This window comes from Molossus molossus, unplaced genomic scaffold (assembly GCF_014108415.1).
Source record: "Molossus molossus isolate mMolMol1 unplaced genomic scaffold, mMolMol1.p scaffold_m16_p_5, whole genome shotgun sequence".
In the NCBI taxonomy this organism is placed as follows: Eukaryota; Metazoa; Chordata; class Mammalia; order Chiroptera; family Molossidae; genus Molossus; species Molossus molossus.
The window spans coordinates 10,589,587-10,611,793 of record NW_023425388.1 but is presented as its reverse complement, the minus strand read 5'-3'; the positions used below and the strand labels follow the sequence as shown (position 1 = coordinate 10,611,793).

The 22,207-nt window shown below is 44.3% G+C and overlaps 1 protein-coding gene across 2 annotated transcripts in view; it reads right to left on the bottom strand.

The window, feature by feature from the left end:
- VPS26C (VPS26 endosomal protein sorting factor C) overlaps window positions 1-20,026 on the bottom strand; it is a 47,578-nt gene extending 27,552 nt beyond the window's left edge. For both annotated transcript variants that reach the window (XM_036243269.1, XM_036243270.1), the window contains exon 1: window positions 19,918-20,026. In XM_036243269.1, the coding sequence (XP_036099162.1) occupies window positions 19,918-19,974 (57 nt within the window). In that variant the 5' untranslated portion in view covers window positions 19,975-20,026. The remainder of the gene's footprint in view (window positions 1-19,917) is intronic.
- Window positions 20,027-22,207: the final 2,181 nt, after the last annotated feature.

The following is a 22,207-nucleotide window of genomic DNA, read 5'->3' as shown; positions in this document are numbered from 1 at the left end:
AGGAAGCAGGAAGCAGGAAGCAGTCACCTGTCTGCAGCAACAGGAGGCACTGAGGCCCCCACACTGTGAAAACCTCCCCTAGCTGCTTATCTCACAGGCAGCAATAAAGGTTAAAGAAAATCACACAGAAACCTCAGTCAGCTCGGTCTAGGAATAAATTCATCTCCTACAAAAAGGTGACATTAAAAGAACCAGCAGCCCTGGCCGGTTTGGCTCAGCGGTTGGAGCGTCGGCCTGCGGTCCAGAGAGACCCGGGTTCAGTTCCCGCTAAGGGCGTGTACCTCGGTTGCAGTTTGTCCCCGGCCCTGGTTGGTTGTGTGGGTGGTAGCCACTCGATGTGTCCCTTTCACGTCGATGTTTCTCTCTCTCTCTCTTCCTCTCTCTCCCTCCCACTCTATCTGTACAAAAAATGGAAAAATGTCCTCGGGTGAGGATAAAAAAAAAAAAAAAAAAAGAAGTTACTGGTTTGATTCTGGGTCAGGGTACATGCCCAGGTTGCAGGCTCAATTCCCAGTAGGGACAGGAGACAGCCAAGTGATGTTTCTCTCACACGATGTTTCTATCTCTCTCTCCCTCTCCCTTCCTCTCTCTCCTAAAAAAAAAAAAAAAAATCAATAAAAACATACTTTTAAAAAAAAGGACCAGCAGAGCCCTAGCCAGGTAGCTTAGTCATCTGGAAACACCAAGGTTTCAGGTTTGATCCCAGGTCAGGGCATATACAAGAATCAACCAATGAATGCATAAATAAGTGGAACAACAACCTGATGTTTCTCTCTTTCTTTAAAAATCAATTAAAAAAGAAAAAACACAGCAGAGAAGCACAGGACATGTAATGGATTTAGGTAGAGGAAGGAGAGAGGAGAGAGAGAAATCCAAGTGGCTGAGGATGTATACACAAAAGACAGCTTGCATCACTCTTCTACTTAAAGGAACTCTAGAGACTCGCCAACTCACTCAGGGTCAATACAGCCAAAGTCATTTCAATGGCCTACAAAGGGGCCTATGCCCCTCTTCCTGCACTGTCTGACCTCTACTCTCAACACTGTCCCCCATCACTCAGGCTCACCCCTCACTGCACCCTTGCTCACCCTTTAACCTGCCTGCACATTCCAGTGCCAGGGCACTTACACATGCTCTTCTTTCCACCTAGATGCTTCTCCTCCAGATACCCACATGGCCTGTGACAGTCTCTCCTTGACCAAACTCCACTCAACCTCCCCTGAGCTCTTTTTCAACTAGTCCTCAATTTTTGGATTTCCTTGTTAATTTCTGCATCGTTCAATTTTAGCAAGAATTCTAAGTCAGTTTAGCCATCCTCCATATCTGATCACCTTTGATCGGGTTCCTCATCTTCCACCATCCCTCAAATGTCTATTTACCTTGACCTGCCTTCAGCAAGAGTCCTATTAGGTTGGATTAACCAGAATCCCCCTCTTACCCCCAAGCCTTCTTCTCAGTAGTAATTTTCCATCCACTGACACCCACCCTGCTCCCTGGCTATCAATTCCCACTTGCCCATGCTCCACTCCAAGTTGAGCCCGATCTCTTCCCAACTGCAAGACCCCATGCAGTGGTCCCCATGCCTATCACAAGAGTTCCCCCTTGAGTAAAGTCTGCCTTACTGTCTTTAACAAGAATAATTTTTTCTTTAATACTTGCTCCCTTCTTGCCATCAAGTTGTTACTCGAATGACACCATTTTAATGAGGCTTCCCTGACCATCCCTATTTAAAACTGCACTACCCTCCCCTAGCTGAGCAGCCCTCCAACTCTGCTCTGTAGCACCTGTCACCTTCTAAAGTATGTATCTATTTTTTTTTTTATTATCTGCATCCCTGGAATGTAAACTCAGGATAGAGGTGATCACAATGGTAGGCACTCGAATGTTTACTGAATGACCACTCACCAGAAAAAACACAGTGCCATCAAGCAGATGAAAACCGTGACCATGCAGCTCACCACGAACTTCTGAAATGTAATGAAGCAATTGCTTCTATAAAGGATGAACAGAGCTGTAAGAGCTCAGGATCATGAAATGCTTAGGCAATAGGGAAAGATACAAATACAAGAAAACCTCAGGAAAGTACAAGAAAAAAAAATAAAAAATTCTTCCTTACAGAATTTCACATGAGAAATTATAATAAAAACTACCCCAAATGTTATTTTCCACTTATCAGATTAGCAGAGATTTTAAAAAATGTGATCAGCTGAGCTGGTATGGCTCAGTGGTCAACCCCTGCACCAAGAGAGGTGGCTGGTTTGATTCCTGGTCAGGGCACATGCTCAAGTTGTGGACCCAATCCCCAGTGGGGGGCATGCAGGAGGCGGCCAATTGATGTTCTCTCTCATCGATGTTTCTATCTCTCTCTCCCTTTCTTTCTCTAAAATCAATAAAGAAAAAAACTTTTTTTTAAATGTGATCATATTATGCCAGGATGGGAGCACAAGGCACTGTCATACTTTGCTGGAGGGAGTCTAGAATACCATAACCATTTGGCAAAACTAGAAACATTTTATAAACACATGGGCCCAGCAAGTCCACTTCTAGGAATTTTCCTCATATATGCACATGCGAAATGACTTATGAACACAGTTACTCACTGCAACACTGCTGTAATAACAAAAACTTGTACACGACCTAAATTCCAGCAATAGGGAAATGGTGGTTTCTCCCTTTAACAGTACCTTGGAGATCCTTCACATTAGTATACATGTGTTCTTTTCTTTTTTTTAAAGGCTGCATATCACACCATTTGTGAAAAAGGGGGTAAAAAAAGAACACTTATTTACTTGTGTAAGCATAAACTATCTCTGGCAGGAATCACAAGAAATTGATAGCTTTTAGTTGCCTGATAGTAAAGAACCTTCATGGGGAGGTGCACCACCTAAAAACTCATGAATTCTGGACCATGTGAACTGGTTAACTATTAACACAATGAATCAATCTTTACAGAATGAGTGTCCTCCAGACTTAAATGTACAAAACTCCAAGGCCCTTCAATTTGATAACCTAAGGCATAGTGGTTTTTTGGAAAAGGTGTCAAGATTGCATGCTACAAAGTCACATTTCTCTGGATCATCTCTTACTTGGAACTTGAACACAACTGCCAGAGAAGTAAAAGCCTCTCAGTTAGTGCCTCAGCGATTCTCTCTCCAATGTCTTCTCTTTCTGATGGTCCCAGCAGCACGATGAGCCACAATGGCCACCGCTGTTCCGGGAGTCCTCTGTGCACCTGATAAAGTCCTTCCTTCCTAACATTTCAGAAATGCTTAGACCACCTGGGACTCTTACTCCACACTTGGTCTGCAGATCTTGTACATCAATAGTAGGCTGCCCTTTAATTTACCGATGGAATCATATGTGTTAAGTAGTTAACTAACATTTTTTAAAAAAATCACAAGTTAAGCCATTGAGCTAGGTGAAAAAAACACAAGTTAGATAAGCAATTGCTTGTTGAAACACTCTAGACTTTCTAGTGGCACCTAGAGACCTATTTTTATTGGAAAACGAAAATCAGAAACATTAAAGAGATTTGTTAGATACCCTCATCTCCACTATTCTGTGTAACTACTGTTTTCCATCTTGTTTGAAAAATACAAGATCAGACATTTCTCCACGTAGTAAATAATGACCAATACATGTGGTGCTGACTAAACTTCTAGAGGAGAATTTTTTTTTTTTTTAGAGAGAGAGAGAAACATCAATCCACTGCCTCCTGCACACCCCCTACTGGGAATCGAGACCGCTACCTGGCATGTGCCCTGACTTGGATGGGTGACCTCTAGGTGCAGGAGATGACGCTCCAACCTATTGAACCACACCAGCTAGGGCTGGAAAGCAGAAATTTTTTTTTGTTTATTTTTTTGCATTCATCTCCAGATAGAGCGGGAGGAAGAAAGGGAGGAAATGAGAGAAACACTGATAGGAGAGACACATTGACTGGCCAACACGACCCAAATTGGGACCAAGGACAAACTGCAACCGAGGTACGTGCCCTTAGTGGGAACCGAACCCGAGTCTCCCTGGACCGCAGGCCGATGCTCTAACTGCTGAGCCAAACCAGCCAGGGCAGAAAGCAGAATTTTGAAGAGAATGTATGTCTCCAATCTATCATTAAAATGGACATAATGCTACCTAGCAATCCCATTTCTAGATTTTACCCAAATGAAAGGAAAGACTATGTTCACACAAAAATCTGTTTATAAATGTTTCTAGTAGCTTTATTCAAAATCACCCAGATGTCCTTCAGTGGGTGAATAAATGAACTATGGTACATCCATAAAAGGAAGATGATTCAGCATGAAAAAGAAACTACTGAGTCCTGGCGGGTTTGGCTCAGCGGTTAGAGCGTTGGCCTGCGGTCCACAGAGACCCAGGCTCGGTTCCAGCTAAGGGCATGTACCTCGGCTGCAGTTTGTCCCGGCCCTGGCTGGGTCATGCGGGTGGCGGCCACTGGAGGTGTCCCTTTCACATCGATGTTTCTCTCTCTCCCCCTCTCCCTCCCACTCTATCTGAATAAAAAATGGAAAAATATCCTCGGGTGAGGATTTAAAAAAAAGGAACTACTGCCCTGGCCAGTTTGGCTCAGCGGTTAAAGCGTCGGCCTGCGGTCCGGAGAGACCCGGGTTCGGTTCCCGCTAAGGGCACGTACTTCGGTTGCAGTTTGTCCCCGGCCCTGGTTGGTCGTGCGGGTGGCAGCCACTCAGTGTGTCCCTTTCACATCGATGTTTCTCTCTCTCTCTCTCCCTCTTGCTCTATCTGAACAAAGAATGAAAAAGTGTCCTCGGGTGAGGATTAAAAAAAAAAAAAAATGGAACTACTGATACACACAGCAATTTGAATGAATCTCAAAGCACTATGCTAAGTGACAAAGCCAGATTCAAAAGCCTACATATCATATAATCATATTTATGACCTTTGTATGACATTCTAAAAAACTATAGGTATCAAAAAGAGATCAGTGCTTGCCAAGGCTAGTGGAGGGCACAGGAAATTTGGGGGGGCGGGGGTGGCATTACTGTTCCATACAGTAACTGTCATGGTGGTTACAGTTTCAAAGAACTATGAACTGAAAACAGTGATCTATTGTATGTGATATACTTCAACTAAAAAAATCCCACAGAGATAATCAGGTTAGAAGGAAATACACATACTACTTTCTTGACAACAGGGTCATATTCTAAAAGTGGTTAATATTTAAGTAAAAATCTATTAAAAATCAATTCATTTACTAGCAATGGAACTGTAACAAAATACTGGTCCCTCAGTATCTGTGGGGGATTGTTTCCAGAACCCCCCTTGGATACCACAATCTGCAGATGCTCAAGTCCCTTATGTAAAATAGCACAGAATAATGCATACAGCGCTGAGATACTAATTTGCATGGATTACATACACTTACGGCCATAACAGAAATGTCCTCATTCATTCAACAAATATTGGCATGCGTACATGTGGCAGACACTATTCCAGGCAAAGAGCCTGCTAGGGGCTTCCACTCCAGTGGTGCGTTCTGATGCAGCACTAATACGGTGAATAAGGCAGGGTCCTTCAAGTATAAGTGTAGGCGTAAATACTAAGCAAAACAGACGGACAAGTCATGGGTATTGTCTATTGGAAATGTCTAGCTCTGAAACTTATTAAGGGTCTAGAAAAGAAAGCTGAGCCACTGAGTTAAGGTTGAGAAAGGGCAAAATAAGACTGCCAATACTAGTCACAAAAAGTAAAAATTAATAAAAATACAGTTGGTCTTTGAAGAAAACAGGTTTGAATTGGGCAGGTCCACTTACACACAGAGTTTTTTTTCAATGAAGATACAGTTGGGCCCTGGCCTGTTTGGCTCGGCAGTTACAGCACCGGTCCATAGACCAGTCTCGGGGTTTGATTCTGGTCAAGGGCCTGTACCTTGATTGTGGTTCTGTCCTGGTCCTGGTCAGGGTCGTACAGGAAGCAACCAATCAATGTGTCTCTCTCACATTGATTTCTTTCTCTCTCTCTCTCCCTCTTTTCCACTCCATCTGAAGATAAATGGAAAAATATCCTCAGGTGAGGATTTAAAAAAAAAATACAGTTGGCCCTTCACATCCCCAGTTGGGAATCCACAGATGCCCAGGGCTGACTGTATACACTGTTATACGAAGGACTCCAGCATCCAGATGTTGGTACCTGCAGGGGATCTGGAATCCATCCCCACAGATACCGAAGGATGATTATAGTTAAGTTTTGGGAGACCCCCAACCCCTGCTCTGTTCAAGAGTCAACTGTAAATACGAGTCTTTATTGCAGGAGGGTTAAATTTGAACCCTGGTGTGCTATATGGTTTCAGGGGTTATATACTACATATCAGCAAAACTGAGTTCATGGAGATTAGTGTATTTCAGATTTCAATAACATGGTAACTCAGAGTTTAGAACACTGACACTAGTTTGGAACTACTGGCATAAGTGAATGGCAAGACTGCAGCCTGTAAACCTAGGGGGTTTAGCAGGGTTTCAATTACAGAGGAGTATGGGAGTTGGCCTAATTATATACCAAAGTAATGACTGTGGGACACAGGGGGTTGGCCAAACAAAATAACCCGAACAGCCAGCAAACTGAAATCCCAGTAAGAGTTAACTCATATGAACGAGGACAGGGTGTCATCCAGATCCACGTGCAGCCCGGCACAGGCAAACACCGAGACTGGAGGCTGAGAGCTGAGTCCAGCAGCAAAGGAGGCCCTTGAGCCCAAAGGGCTGCTGTTGAAAGGCAGGAGCTCACACACGACCCTGAGCAGCACAGCACAGGAGCAGTCTCTGCTTCAGGCTGGTCTGGTGACCGCGGGTCACACTGCCCATGGGGACTGTAAAAATCTACTTACTGTGGGAATTGGGACTATTAAATACAATTCTGGAGAATGCTCATGGAGCAGTGGAGGAGGGTCAGAAGAATCTTATCTCTCATTGATACTCTATATTCCTGAATTTTCTTAGCAAGTGAAAATTTTTAATTTACAAAGCTAATATAAATCTTTTTGAAAAATTAGAAACATATGGTCAAATTAACACTATCTTTTTTCAATTATAAAATGTTTATTTTTTTCCTGTTTGTTAGTGAAGAGAATTTCTGCTCATCTACACCTTACTTTTTCATTTGATGTTAACTTCTGTTCCTTCCCAAAGATGATGATGTGGCCTTTACAGTAATGGTCTTAAATGATGTCTTCTGATAAAACAAGGGAAGGGCCAATATTTGGTTACCATTATGCCTGGTGTGTGACAATAAAACCATAAGCATAAGAATAGTATAGTGGGGGTGGGGAGTGAGGATTCATGGAACCCAGCTGTCACTAGAAAGCATGGTGCCAGCATCATGCACCATGACCTGCACAACAGTGAGGAGGGCAGCTGGGGCAACCTTCGGTTTGTCAGGCAAGCTCTTTCTGAGTCTCAGAATGGCTTAACTTGGGACAGGTTCCTATCAAGAGTAAAAACCGCAGACAATCTCAAATGCCCTTCCCAGGAAGCCTTTAAACACCAGTAAAGAGAACAGTGAAGGTGGCCAGACCCCATCAATTTCTGCCGGGCCTGCTGGCCCAAGAATCCCAGGAGAACAGTTTGTCAAAGAGGAAACTGGCAGAAGACCAACCAAGGATGGTAGGTCTACAGTCTGTGTGAAGTAGGAAGCTAGATTTCTTGGTTTTAATCCTCCAGCAAATAAAAGCAAAATGTTTTAAGCCTAGTTGCATGCACTGCATTATATCTGGAATTCAATAGAGCCTATAAGTTTTGGCGAAGACAAAATAAAATGGATTGGTATGGAAAAACCTCAGTCTTGTTGCTCTGGCCAGTTATTACATCCTACAACTGGTACTTTTCTTTAAAAAAAAATTTTTTTCTCTTTATTGATTTTAGAGAGAAAGGAAAGGAGAGGGAGAGAGAGAAACGTCGATGAGAGAGAACATCGATTGGCCACCTCCTGCTTGCCCCCCACTGGCGACTGGGCCCACAACCTGGGCATGTGCCCTGACCAGCCATCAAACTGGCGACCTCCTGGTGCATGGGTTGACACTCAACCACTGAGCCACACCGGCTAGGTGACAATTGGTACTTTTCAAACTGGAACCACTGGGCCCTCAGCCCATGCAGCCACCTCAGCAGCCACTTTGGGGTTTGAGGAAGAGTCGAGGAGAGCAGGGAAGAAATCACTCCAAATGGAAATACTCTGCTTTTATCTGCTTATAAAACAAGCTATTTTAATAAATATTAGAGTTATAAAAATTGATATATTCAAATTCTATGTAAGATTTCATTTAATAAAAAAGTTTCATTGCTTAAAAATTTTTTTGGAAAATCTATCTTCAATATTTCTCACTTTCTTGAGCTGTTTGTGAGGAAACACTGTTTCATTTGAGATGAAAAGTAAGATATATTTCCCATTACCTTGAGAAAGGCACCATTTCTGAGACTGAATTATCTTCTTCCTACAAGTACAGACTGTCCTTCAATACAGGCACACCAAGGTAACACCAGTCCTACACAGTAATTCCGATATCACAATAAAGCAAGTCACACACAGTTTTTGGTTTCCCAGTGCATATAAAAGTTATGTTTACACTATATTGTCTATTAAGTGTGTAGTAACCTTATGTCTAAAAAACAATGTACAGACCTTAATTTAAAATATTTTATTGCTGCCTAGCCGGTATGGTTTGGTGGTTGAACACTAACCCGTGCACCAAGAGGTCACCGGTTCGATTCCCGGTCAGGGCACATGCCCAGGTTGTGGGCCAAATCCCCAGTGAGGGGCATGCAGGAGGCAGCCAATCGATGTTCTCTCTCATCAGTGTTTCTCTCTCTCTCTCCCTCTCTAAAAAAAAAATCAATAGAGAAAAAAAATTTTTAAAAATATTTTATTACTAAAAAATGCTCACCATCATCTGAGCCTTTAGGAAGTCATAATCTTTTTTTTTTTTTATCCTCACCCGAGGATATTTTTGCATTTATCTTCAGATAGAGTGGGAGGGAGAGAAGGAGGATGAGAGAGAGAGAGAGAGAAACATCAATGTGAGACACATCGACTGGCTGCCACCCACACGACCCCAACCGGGGCCGGGGACAAACTGCAACTGAGGTACGTGCCCTTTGCAGGAACCAAACCCGGGACTCTCTCATCCGCAGGCTGACGCTCTAACAGTTGAGCCAAACCGGCCAGAGTGGGAATCATTATCTTTTTACTGAGGGAGGGTCTTGCCTCGACGTTGATGGCTGCTCCCTGAGCAGTGGCAGGTCCTGAGGGCTGGGGTGGCTGTGGCAATTTCTTAAAAGACAACAACAATGAAGCTTGGCACATCCATTGATTCTTCTTTTCACAAACTATTTCTCTGTAGCATGCAAATCTGTGTGGTGGCATTTTACCCACAGACCCTCTTTCAAAACCGGAGTCAGTTCTCTCAAACTCTAGACAGCATCTTCTTCTAATCTGAGGTTGTTTCATCGACACTGAAAAGCTGCTGTTCCCTGTGGCCACTTTCATTGATTACCGTGGCTGACCTTCTGGAGGACCCGCTGCTTCACCTTGCACTTAGATGTCACGGAGACGGCTTCTTTCCCCAAACCTCACGAACTGCCTCAGCCAGCTTCAGGCTTTTCTCCTGCGGCTTCCTCACTCAGCCTTCCTAGAACTGAAGAGAGGTGGGGCTTTTCCCGGATTAGGTTTTGCCTTAAGGGAATGTTGTGGCTGGTTTGATCTTCTATCCAGACCGCTAAAGCTTTCTCCATGTCAGCTGGTGCAAGAGGCCTACCTAGCCTTTGGCCTATCTTGGCTCTCAACATGCTTTCCTCACTAGGTTTAATCATTCCTAGCTTTTGATAAAGTGAGAGACGTGTGACTTGAACACTTAGAGGCCACTGAAGGGCTATTAATTGCCTAATCTCAATATTGTCACGTCTCTGGGAATAGGGAGGCCCGAGAAGGAGATGAGAGATGGTGGAAACAGCTGGTCGGTGGAGCAGTCAGAACACACACAACAGTTATTGATTAAGATCCCCATCTTATCTGGGCTTAGTTCCTGGCGCCCCAAAACAAGTACAATAGTCACATCAAAGATCCCTGATCACAGATCAGCATAACAAATATAATAATAATGAGTTTGAAATATTGCAAGAATTATCAAAATGTGACAGAGACAAGAAGCGGCAAATGCTGTTGGAAAAACGTGCTGACAGGCTTGTCTGACGCAGGGTGGCCGCAAACCTTCCATCTGAAGGAACACAGTATGTGGGAAGTGCGATAAGAGATTCAGGATAGAAAGGTGTGCCTGTAAACGGAACGTCAGAACCGTGAGCCACACACGCTGGGCCTCGTCCACACGGGCATCGTGCGCAGGCCTGAAGGAAGTCACTGCACTCACTGACCTCTCCCTAACCTTTCATGCACACAGGCCAAGTTCCTTCTGAGCTCTGGAACGCTGTGCTCTTCTTGCGGGCATACCAGTGTCAGTGTTGATGTGTTAACAGGGCTCTTCTGACACAGTCTGGCCTCAGCGCGCTCCCTGGGAGGGCAGCCCAGCTGGCCAACTGCTGACAGTGAGTCTGTTTTCTGAACAGAAGCCGAGAACACTAAGTGAGGGTGGGGGAGGGGGTGTCACAGATCTGTCTAGTAAAAGAATTGCGGTAACATAAACAACAACCAGAGGTTCTGTGCCTCTTCTCCCAGACCTTACCTATGCATCTCTTCCATTTGGCTGCTCTTGAGTGGTATCTTTTATAATAAACCAGCAAATGTAAATAAAGTGTTTTTTAAAATTGAATAACATGAAGAGGTCTTTAGAGCTAGGGATTTAAAAACTCCCAAAGCATAGCTGAAGTCAAAATGGAGAGTGGATGGAAAACCAGCTTCATGTGACACTTTCTTGGAACGCGCCTGTGCTAAAGGGCAGACGGCAGATGAGCTAGGGTGACAGAGGGCTGCAGAGGGTGGGTCAGCGTGAGAGAGGGCTGCAGAGCCACAGGAGCAGAGGTGCAGTTTGAGTGATGGGAGTGACAGGGACAAAGGCGAGGTCAGCTCTGCCCAAAGGACAGTGGGGAGTGGGAGGGCACTTGGTTCAGAGGGACAGGAGGACCAGGGACAGGCAAGATGGGGTGATAACAGCGACCAGCTATAAAACAGACCAACGGGGTTCTGCTTACTCAGGCTGGGAAGTACTGTGTGAGGGGTCAATGAGGGGAATGACAGGAGGAAGAGAGGGGCCGTCTCTGTACAACCTGCCTGTGCTGCTGGTCTCCAGCCTGGAGCAGCACAGCCAGGAGTTCAGTGCTGGGGACAATCACCGCAGGAATCAGGTGCAAGGCAAAGGCTGCCACACAGGGCTGAACCCAGGAGGATGCAAGGTCAGGAGGTCTGGACTAATGACTCAACGTCAGGAGGTCTGGACTGGGGACTTGGCATCAAGAGGAAGGCAAAGAAAAATCCAACCTCCCTGCCAAAGTCTAGAGCCTGCCAGGGTCAAGAGTCTCCGTGATATGCTGAGACTTGTCCAGGGGCTGCAGAGTCTAGAAACTGACATACCCACAGTGACCAGGCAGGCTTTATCAATGCTCAGGCCAGCACCAAATCCACGGCACCAAACACCAGATGGAGAACTACGTGAATGTTTTATTGCATCCCAGTTTCTCGAAAGGCTTGGATAATTCTGAAAATACCTCTCATGTATGATATAAGGGTCAGGGTATGATTTAGGAGACAAATCTTTCAAGAGTATTAGATTTTAAGTCAGAAGAGAGACACACTTCAAGTTTAGATGACTGTTTTCTAAAAGATTCACACCTCCCACAAAATGGGATCCTTCTCAGCTCAAAGATCTGTATTTTTAATTTTTTTTCATTGATTTTGGAGAGAGGGAGGTATGGGGAGAGAGAGAGAGAAATGTCAAATTACTGTTCCACTTATTTATGCATTCAATGGTTGATTCATGTATGTGTCCTTCAAAGACCTGTACTTTTATATCCAAGTCCTTTCCACAGCAGTCACTATAACTGACCATTCATGGATCAAGAATCCGGTAACACAAGTAAAATAATAATTAGGCTTTTTTTCATACCGTTCTAGCTTTGCAATTTTTCTTCATAATAAAGAACTGTTGCATATAGGATGTTTCCTGTGGCAACAGCCACGAGCCCTCGATGCATAAATCCCTTATCACTGTAACCTGGCTCTGTTGGGTGGTAAATCTCTTATTTATGTTTTTCATAACCATAATATTTAACAGTGTCATTTTCATGAATACTTGTGCCAGGATTAAAGAATGTTAAACATTCTGAATTTATAAAAACAAATGAAGTATATTTACATTACAAAAAGATTTACTGCAGGGTTCTTTTAACTAATAAGCTGCTCTAGTGCACTGAAAATATAACATGATTTGCAATGTATTCGAGTCAAACTTTTTGGTCAAGAACACATCTGGCCCTGGCCAGTTTGGCTCAGCAGTAGAGCATCGGCCCGCGGACCAATGGGTCGTGGGTTCGATTCCGACACAGGGCACATACCTCGGTTGTGGTTCATCCCTGGCCCCGGTAAGGGTCATGTGGGAGGCAACCAGTCGATGTGTCCCTCTCATGTCAATGTTTCTCTCTCTCTCTCCCCCTTTCTCTCCCTCCCATTCTATCAGAATATAAATAGAAAAATATCCTTGGGTGAGGATTTAAAAAAAAAAGAACACATCTGCTGCACCAAGCAAAGAAGTACACAACACCAAAACCACACTCAACTTGCAGTGCCAGAAATGCTGTCATCTGTCTGATCTCCTCAGTCAAGGGCCCTCCTTCTACAAGTCCACCGTGAAGGGACATCCAAAAATTAATAAAGCGTCTGAAAACCTCTTACTCTGCCATTTGCAGGGTATAATAACAACTTAATTAACATTGGGGCAGACAGATCAATTTTGAGTGTGAAAAGACACTGTGGAAAAAACGTACCATTTGAGTCAGAACCTATAAAAAATGTATTTTAAAAATAATATTTTTCAATTACAGTTGACAAACAATATTATATTGGTTTCAGGTGTACAACATTGTGATTAGACATTTATATACCTTACAAAGTGATCTCTCCAATAAGCCTAGTACCCACCTGACACCATATGTAGTTATTACAACATTATTGACTATATTCCCTGTGCTGTACTTTGCATCCATGTGACTATTTTATAACTGGCAATTTGTGCTCTATAATGTCCTAAAACACTTATCTCATTTAATCCTCACAACAAACCCTCTGAGTGGGTATCATCTCCATCCTACAGATGAGAATTAAGACCCAGAGAAAGCACAGAGTCCTAGACTTTGGAATAAAAGGACACAACTTGCTTTTATCAGTGCTCTTGACATGTCACTGAATTCTCTGAGCCTCAGGCTTTTCAAGCATAAAGTGAGGGGGAAATGCCACCTCTCCCATATTTGTAAGGATTAAAGCACTGTGAGCTGGAAAGGGCTATGCTAGTTTATATTATGAAACTATAGCCCTGGCCGGTTTGGCTCAGCGGTTAGAGCATCAGCCTGCGGACCAAAGAGTCCTGGGTTCAATTACGGCCAAGGGCATACTTCAGTTGCGGTTTTTCCCCGACCCTGGTTGGGGTCATGCAGGTGGCAACCAATCGATGTGTCTCTCTCACATCGATGTTTCTCTCTCCCTGCCTCCCACATTTGTCTGAGGATAAATGTAAAAATATCCTCGGGTGAGGATTCAAATAATAATAATAGTAATACTATATTAAGTCCTCTCACTGGTAAATTACAACATTGGCTGGAAATATGGGATTAGGAATTTTTTTTTTTTTATCCTCACTGGAGGACATTTTTCCATTTTTTGTTCTGATAGAGTGGGAGGGGGAGAGAGAGAGAGAGAAACATCGATGTGAAAGGACACATCGAGTGGCTGCCTCCCGCACGACCTACCAGGGCCGGGGACAAACCGCAACTGAGGCACGTGCCCTCAGCGGGAACCGAACCTGGGTCTCTCTGGACCATAGGCCAATGTTCTAACCACTGAGACAAACCGGCCAGGGCAGGATCAGGAAATTTTTATCACATTCCTGATTGTGTTGAACCATCCAGGGGGCTTTAGAAACACAAGTGAAATTTCTGGACTCAATGCGAGGAACTCTCAGGGAGAAGGTGGCATGATAACACAGCATGATATCAAACAGGTACTATGTTTGCCATCGATTGTTAGTAACTAAGTTTCTACCAATATTGTTGAAATGTACAGAGAAAACTTGGATTTCAAAACTAGATTCAAGTATGACCACCTCAATGAAGCCCAGATGCTCTCTTTCGCCAAAATGACCATACTGCTTTGTGCCCCTCCTCTACCATACATGCACTTCCCCACCTTTTGTTTTCCATATATTTACCTGTATTTCTCTACTGCCCTATATATGCCTCATGAGATCAGCAGACATTGGTTGAATGAATTTGGTTTACATTACAATCTAAAAAAGAATGAGATTGATGAGGATGTAATAATGAAAAGTATCCAAGACAAAGACACATTGTTAAGCAAAAAGAACAAGTTGTATGTTTGTGTGTGCAGTTGTTATTCCTAAGAAATATCTGGAATGGTACACAGCTTCAGTGGATAGCTCCAGGGACAGAAAAGAGGGTCAGCAAGAGGAAGAAAGACTTAACTTTTCATTTCCAGACTTCTGCAAAATGTTGTTAATTTGGTGATGTTATGTTTATATTTTTTTGTATTGTTCAATTGTGATTAAAAACAAAAAACAACTCTATCATTTTGTGAATGAGCCTCTTTTTCTAGGAAAAAAACCCAAATGTCAATATTAAATCCAAGCATAACTTAGGTACTCTGGTGACAAACAGAATCAAAGCCATTTTCAAATGTTTCCATTACTAAGATACTCTAAAACGCAGTAACAGAATCATCTGAGTCTAAGTCAGCAGTTTTTTTAAATTAAAATATTACAATGCTATTTATAGCACTCTCAGAAAATTAGTAACAACTATTTCTATGTTAAAAACTTTTCCAGCCTGGCTGGTGTGGCTCAGTGGTTGAGTGTTGACCCTCTCTCTCTGAAATCAATAAAGAAAAAATATTTTTAAAAATAGTTCTCCATTTTGCATAAAAATGGCCACTCTTAGGGAAGAAATATAGAAATACAGTAGTGCTGAAAGACCTGTCCTGACATCCAAACTCTCATCAGTTGGATGATCTTGGGCAAATTCCTCAACCTATGTAGGCCTCGGTTTCATTAGTAAAATGAGAGGGATGCTGCCTGGCTCATCCCCCACACCAGTGTTTGCCAGGTCCTCAGGAGAACATAAGACTGATCTATATGGTTACATGGACGCAATTTACTTCAATAACAATCATTTATGACCTAAGGAACAGGTCAACATAGGTGGTAGCCACCTCAAGGAAACCATAAGTCAAATCTTCAGTAAGTGAATCTTTACCAGTGCTGTTGAAAATGTACAGAGAAAATTTAAACTTGTATGTTATTAGTCCCACCTGCAGCTAGCTAGGAGTAGGGAGGGCGGGAAAGAGAGGCCACGCCTTGCACTACACTCGAAACATGCACTATCCAAAGACACTGAGACCTCATCAAGTGACTAGCCAGCACAGGTCCTGCCACCTGGAGCTTAGGAAACAGCCATGACAATGCTGGCTACCCTCTCCACCTATCCTAAATCACAGATGATGGAGTCTGATGCATGAGTCACAGGCACATATGTCCAGGGGCATATTTCTGTCAAATGATCAGATTGATCAGCTTAACTTTTGTTGTTGTTGTTGGCTTTAAAAATATATATATATAGCAACCATCTATTTAGAAGTTATACTGGTTTTTCTTTTACAATCACCATATAAGGTCTCCTTTAAAATATATTTAATGTAACTGCATTAGTGTCAAATGCATTAAGTGTAAAAGTGACTGAAGACTGAGATGCTGCCATAAGCCAGTAACTATAGACTCTGGTCCTGATAATGGCACCAAAGAATGTGCACTAGACAGCTGACACCACCTTCAGCTCTGCCATCCACAGGAGCTGTCCCAGTTGTATAAGATTTTTGGCTGGGTTGCCCTGGCCGGTTTAGCACAGCAGTTAGAGCATCGGCCTGTGGTCCAGAGAGGCCTGGGTTCGGTTCCCACTAAGGGCACGTACCTCGGTTGCAGTTTGTCCCCGGCCCTCGTTGGGTTGTGTGGGAGGCAGCCACTTGATGTGTCCCTTTCAAGTCGATGTTTCTCTCTCTCTTCCTCTCTTCCTCCCACTCTGTTTGAACAAAAAGTGGAAAAATGTCCTTGGGTGAGGATGAAAAAAAAAAAAGATTTTTGGCTGGGTCAACTTCACAATTCCATTTCTTGCATCTTTTCTAAATGTACCTTTTATTACTTATACCGTATTTTAAATCACAGAAAACATCTCAGCATTTCAGCTGGAGTAACATCTCTGAATGGAATGTGCTAACTTGTTAATTAAATAAGTATTGAAGCAAAACGTATATAGTCTGTCACTGCCACCCCCAATTCTTTTTTTTTTCTTTTCCTTTATTGATTTTTTAGAGACAGAGGAAGTGAAAGGGAGAGAGAGATAGAAACATCAATGAGAGAGAACATCGACTGGCCGCCTCCTGCATGCCCCCACTGGGGATCAGGCCCACAACCTGGGCATGTGTCCTGGCCGGGAATCGAACTGGCGACCTCTTGGTGCATTTGTTGATGCTCAACCACTGAGCCACACCGGCCGGACCCCAATTCTTATTTTGATATTTTCAAGCTACAGAAAAGTTATGAGAATACAAAATAAAGGAGAAATTGGCACTTGCATACACTGCTGGTAGACTATAAACTTGCACAGATACTTTGAAAAAATTTGGTGGTTTTCAAAAAGTTAAAGTTACCACATCACTCAGCAATTCCATTCCTCAGTATCTATCCAAGAGAAATGACAATGTATGTTCACACAAAAACTTGTGTACTACAATGTTCATAGCAGCAGCATTCACAATAGCCAAAAAGTGAAAACAACCCAATGTCCATCATCAGATGAATGAATAAATAATGTGGTATATCCACACAGTGGAATAGTATTCAGCAATATAAAGGAAGGAAGCCACCCGGCCAGTGTGGCTCAGTGGTTGAGCGTCAACCCACGCACCAAGAGGTTGCCAGTTAGATTCCTGGTCAGGGCACGTGCCCAGGTTGTGGGTCTGATTCCCCAGTGGGGGGAATGCAGGAGGCCGTCAATCGATGTTTTCTCTCATCAATGTTTCCATCTCTCTCCCCCTCTCCCTTCCTCTCTCTCTCAAATCAATAAAGAAAAATAATTTTTTTAAAAAGGAAGGAAGTGTGGTCCAGTAGTTAGAGTGTTGGCCCAAGCTCAGAAGGGTCGCAAGTCCAATTCCCAGTCAATGACATGTCGTACCTGGGTCGCAGTTCGATCCCTGGCCTTGGTAAAGGCATGTTCAGGAGGCAACCAATCGATGTCTCTCTCACATTGATGTTTCTCTCTCTTCTCTCTTTCTTCCCCTCCCGTTACCCCTTCCATTCTCTCTAAAAATTAATGAAAAATAATATCCTTGGGTGAGAATTAATCAGGAAAAAAAAAAAAGGAATGAAGAACTGATATATGCTACAACATATATAAACACTGAAAATAATTATGCTAAGTGAAAGAAGCCAGACACAAAGGCCACACATATTGTAGGATTCCATTTATATGAAATGTCCAGAATAGGCAAATCCATAGAGACAGAAAATACATCTGTGATTAACAGAGGCTGACAGGGATGGGAATGAGGAATGACTGCTAATGGTTTCTTTTTGGGGTGGTTGTACAACTCTGTGAATATGTTAAAACCACTGAATTCTATACTTTAATATAGTAAATTTTATGGTATTTGATTTCAATAAAGATGTTATTTTTTTTATTTTTTTATCCTCACCCGAGGACATTTTTCCATTTTTTGTTCAGGTAGAGTGGGAGGGAGAGAGAGGAACAGAGAGAGAGAAACATCGATGCGAAAGGAACACATCAAGTGGCTGCCACCCGCACGACCAACCAGGGCCGGGGACAAACTGCAACCGAGGTACGCGCCCTTAGCGGGAACCGAACCCGGGTCTCTCAGGACCGCAGGCCGACGCTCTAACCGCTGAGCCAAACCGGCCAGGGCAATAAAGATGTTATTTTTAAAAAGAATATAAAATAGACCCATATAGCTTTCAAATGGAGTTCCAATTATGAATATTTTGCCACATTTGCTTTCTCTTTCCTCATCACATGTGGGAGTGTGTGCATGCATGTACACACATTTATGGCTGGACCATTTAAAAAATAGTGGCCCTTGACATCTATATACTTTAGTATTCTCCTACACTACCAAAATATAAACATCACATTCAGGAAATTAAATACCAATATAAAACCATTATTAAATACATAGTTCACATTCAAATGTATTTATCAAAAATTATGCATTCTATTTGGTTATCATATCCCTTTAGTCTCTTAATCTAGAAAAATTCCTTTTTTCATGACATGGACTTTTTTTTTTAATCCTCACCTAAGGATTCCATTGATTTTCACTTAGAGAGGGAGGGAGGGAGGGAGAGAAACATCGATGTGAGAGACACATCCATTGGTTGCCTCCTGCATGTCTCCAACCAGGGCCCCGGACTGAACCACAACCAAGGCCCTTGACCAGAATCGAACCTGTGTTTCTTTGGTACACAGGCTGACGCTCTAACTGCTGAGCCAAGCTGGCCAGGGCGACATTGACATATTTTAAGAACCCAAACAATTATTTCATAAAACATTCCTAATTTTAGATATGCCCAATTGTTTTCTTATGAGCTGATTTAAGTTAGATAATTTTGGCAGGAATACTGCATAGGTGAGTTGTGTCCTCAGTGCATCATGCCAGAATTCTCTATCTTTACACCAAACATATGTCAGTCTCATTAGTGGTGATGGTAAGGTGGTGTTCACTATTGGTCTTGGTGACTACCAGATTCTTCCTTATCAAGGTAGCTTTTCCCCTTTGCAATTCAGGTGACTATTTGAGTCTGTGTAAATAACAGGTTTCCCCAATAACCTTGCACCCAAAGCTTTTAGCACCCATTCATGATCTCTGCGTGGTATTCTGTATCTTCCGAGACCTATCTCCATTCACATGACTAACCAGTACTATCAATTTGTTCCACAGAGTGTGAGAGCAACTTTGATTTCAACCCTGGCTGCACAATGGAGTCACTGGACTGGTATCGCTGGGGTGGGACCTGGACAGTCACATTTCAAAATTCCCCAGGGCGACTGCTTTTGATGAAGAGTAAGGGTTGACATACCCCTGAGTTGGAGTTAGAGGAACCTTGCAACAGTTTCATTTTGCAAATAAGGAAACTGTGGCCCGAGTGGGTTAAGGGGCCTGTGGCACAAAACATAATGGCATAGCTAAGATTGTTTTGGACTTGTATTTTAATATGCCATTTCTTCTGCATGTTATTCGAAGAATAAAACCAGAGAAATGAGTAACTTTCGCATGGTGTTAGAACTGAAGGTGACTTCTGCCTTTCGTTCATGACATCGCTGCAATCACCCTGGGAGAGAGGGAACGGGTCTCCTGGTCACTGAGCTCCTCTGCGCTCCGTGCTCACTGCGACAGTTCAAGCTCGGGACCCAAGGCGGAGCCGGATGTAAGCACCCAAGCGGCTAGCACCGCAGCCCCGGCGCCGGGCCCTGGGTCACGCACGCCCCCTGGACCCGTCGGCAACTCCTTCGGGGGCCTAGGGCATCCAGTCACGCGCGGGGCTCACCTGACGGGGACGCACCTGGCCGCGCGCCCCTGCCCCGCCCAGGGACACTCAGATGCGCGTGGAATCCTGGAAATGACAAAATCAGCAGGCCCGCCCAGCCCACTTACCCCAGCATGATAAACCTTGTTCGCTCTTTTAATTTTAATGTCCAGGGAAGTCCCCATCTCGAAAACGCCGCAGGAGCCTCTTCCCGCCTCACGTGACCTGAGAAGGCGCGATGACCCGCCCCTCCCGCACGGGCCCCACCCCTTTCTTCTCTCCGCCGACAGTTACATCACGTGACCTCACGCCCTCCGCCGGATAGATTTCTCCGCCTTCCTCCTTCCGGTGCAGGGGCGGGCTGAGGGGCTATCACCCTTCGTCACGCCCCCGCCGCGCGTGAGGGGCTGAACCAGACTAGCCCCACCCCTTCCTTAAAAACAGTCATAACGCCGGAAATCCCCTCCTTCTCACCCGTTTGCTACAGGGAGGGGGCAAGTCGGCTCTCCCGGCGTGCGCCGCGTCGGGGGCGGTGCCGGAGATGCGTCGCGGGTACAACCCGCGCAGGGAAGCTGAGGCTCCCATAATGCTGTGCGGCGCAGAGGCGCTGCGCTAGTGAGTTGGCTTTAAGGCGGCGTTAACTGGGAATGCGTTCCCTCCCCGTCTCCTTCCTCTCGTCCTGTCCAGCCCTCCCCCGCTTTCTCCCGGTGGTTCTGCGGACCAGCGTCCCTGTGTCCGGCCCGCGGCCCCGCACTCAAGGCCTGCGAAGCGCTGGTTTGCGGGTGGTCAGCTGCCCCGCGCCCGGGCCCGGGGCCAAGGTCTCGGGGAGCGCGGGTGCCCTCCTCCCACTGCGAGCCGCGGCCCCGGGTCACCGGGCGCGGGGGCTTGTGGGTACTTCGCCGGCGCGCGCCCCGGAACGGGGTGTTGAATATTCATATTCGTGCGCAGAATGCGGGCAGGCGCGGCTCGCCGGCCCTGGGCCCCGGACTGCGTGGAAGTGAAAAGCAGAGCTGAGCGGACCTGGCTAGTCTTTCTTATTTCCAGCGACAGTTGACCGAGATAGACGCCAGTCATCTACTGTGTTAGGGGGAAGAATTGCCCCCAGGCAGGGCAGCAGTACAGTGTTAGGCAACATACTACGTTTATGGGAATAAAATGCCTTGTAAATGTTTTATGCAAGGACATCTCCAATAAGCAGAGGTAAAATTAAGACGTGTTTTCGATTTCTTTAAATTCCTTGATGCCGATGTGTTTTCTAAACTATTATTTTTGGGATTACATCAGAAATTTTCTGTAAAACGATTTCATGAATTAACATCATGAATGCAAGGTATTTTATAAGAGAGCAGTGATGGTGCAATTGTTTTTGAAGGTTATTACATGTAGTATTTCCCGATATTCATTTCTTAGTTTTCAGCTCCTCTCTGCCCTTAGGGCTTCCGTCGCTGTCTTGGCTATCTTCCTGGCAACTCCAACTCAGCATTTCTAAAACAATTCATTAGGGATTTAATAATCACAGGCTAGTGTATTTGCAATCCAAGAAGTGGATCAGTCTCCACCAGACTCACCGTCCAACCGGTAAAATATCCATCTCAGTGGACAATGCAGGGAAACAGGAAAAGAAACACAAGGATCAACATTCTAGCCGATTGCTTCAGCAAACCTGCTTCACACTTACTTTACAACAGATCATTTCTTGTTCCTCAAGGACGGGTGTGCCACATTTTACCCATCTTTGTAGGTTATACATAATTTTTATGGAATGCCAGTGCAGTGCAAAGAGCTTTAGTTCCAGCAATTATCAGTGTAATCAGTTTGTTGAGCCATCTCAGTGTGATGGCTTCCAAACATAAAACAGTCCATTTTTCTCCAATCACTGCTGTTTTCCATCCCTTAACTATACCTTTGGTGATATTGGAACTTTATGGTTAATTTCATTTACTAAAAATCAACATGTCAAAGTGTCAGTCTCATGGCTTGAGTGGGACCTGAGAATTTTAGGGTAAGAAGGTGCGAGTCATGGTTCTGGCTCTCAGACACTTCCGTGTTTTCTTCAGGGCCTGGCTTCTGTGTTGAGGCAAGTAACTCTTGACTGGCCAGTGTTGGAGTTCTTTCTTAGCTGATACCTGCTTCTTCAGATAATTGGCTCTTGTTTGAAACTGCTTTCATGGGGCACATATAAGAAGGCCTGGTGGTCCTTCTCTCCAAATATTTTGAGGGACGATCCATACCCAGCTTGATCTTTTCCATCACCCCACTGCCAGCACTCGGCAGTACTATACCCAGTCTCTTGGGTGAGGGTCCAGCAAGAACATTCATCTTCCACAGAGTCCACCTGACTCATGAGAAATACACATCCTTGCCACACAAAAGGGCTAGACTGGAGGATGCCCCATGGTTTCTCCTCTTCACCCTGCC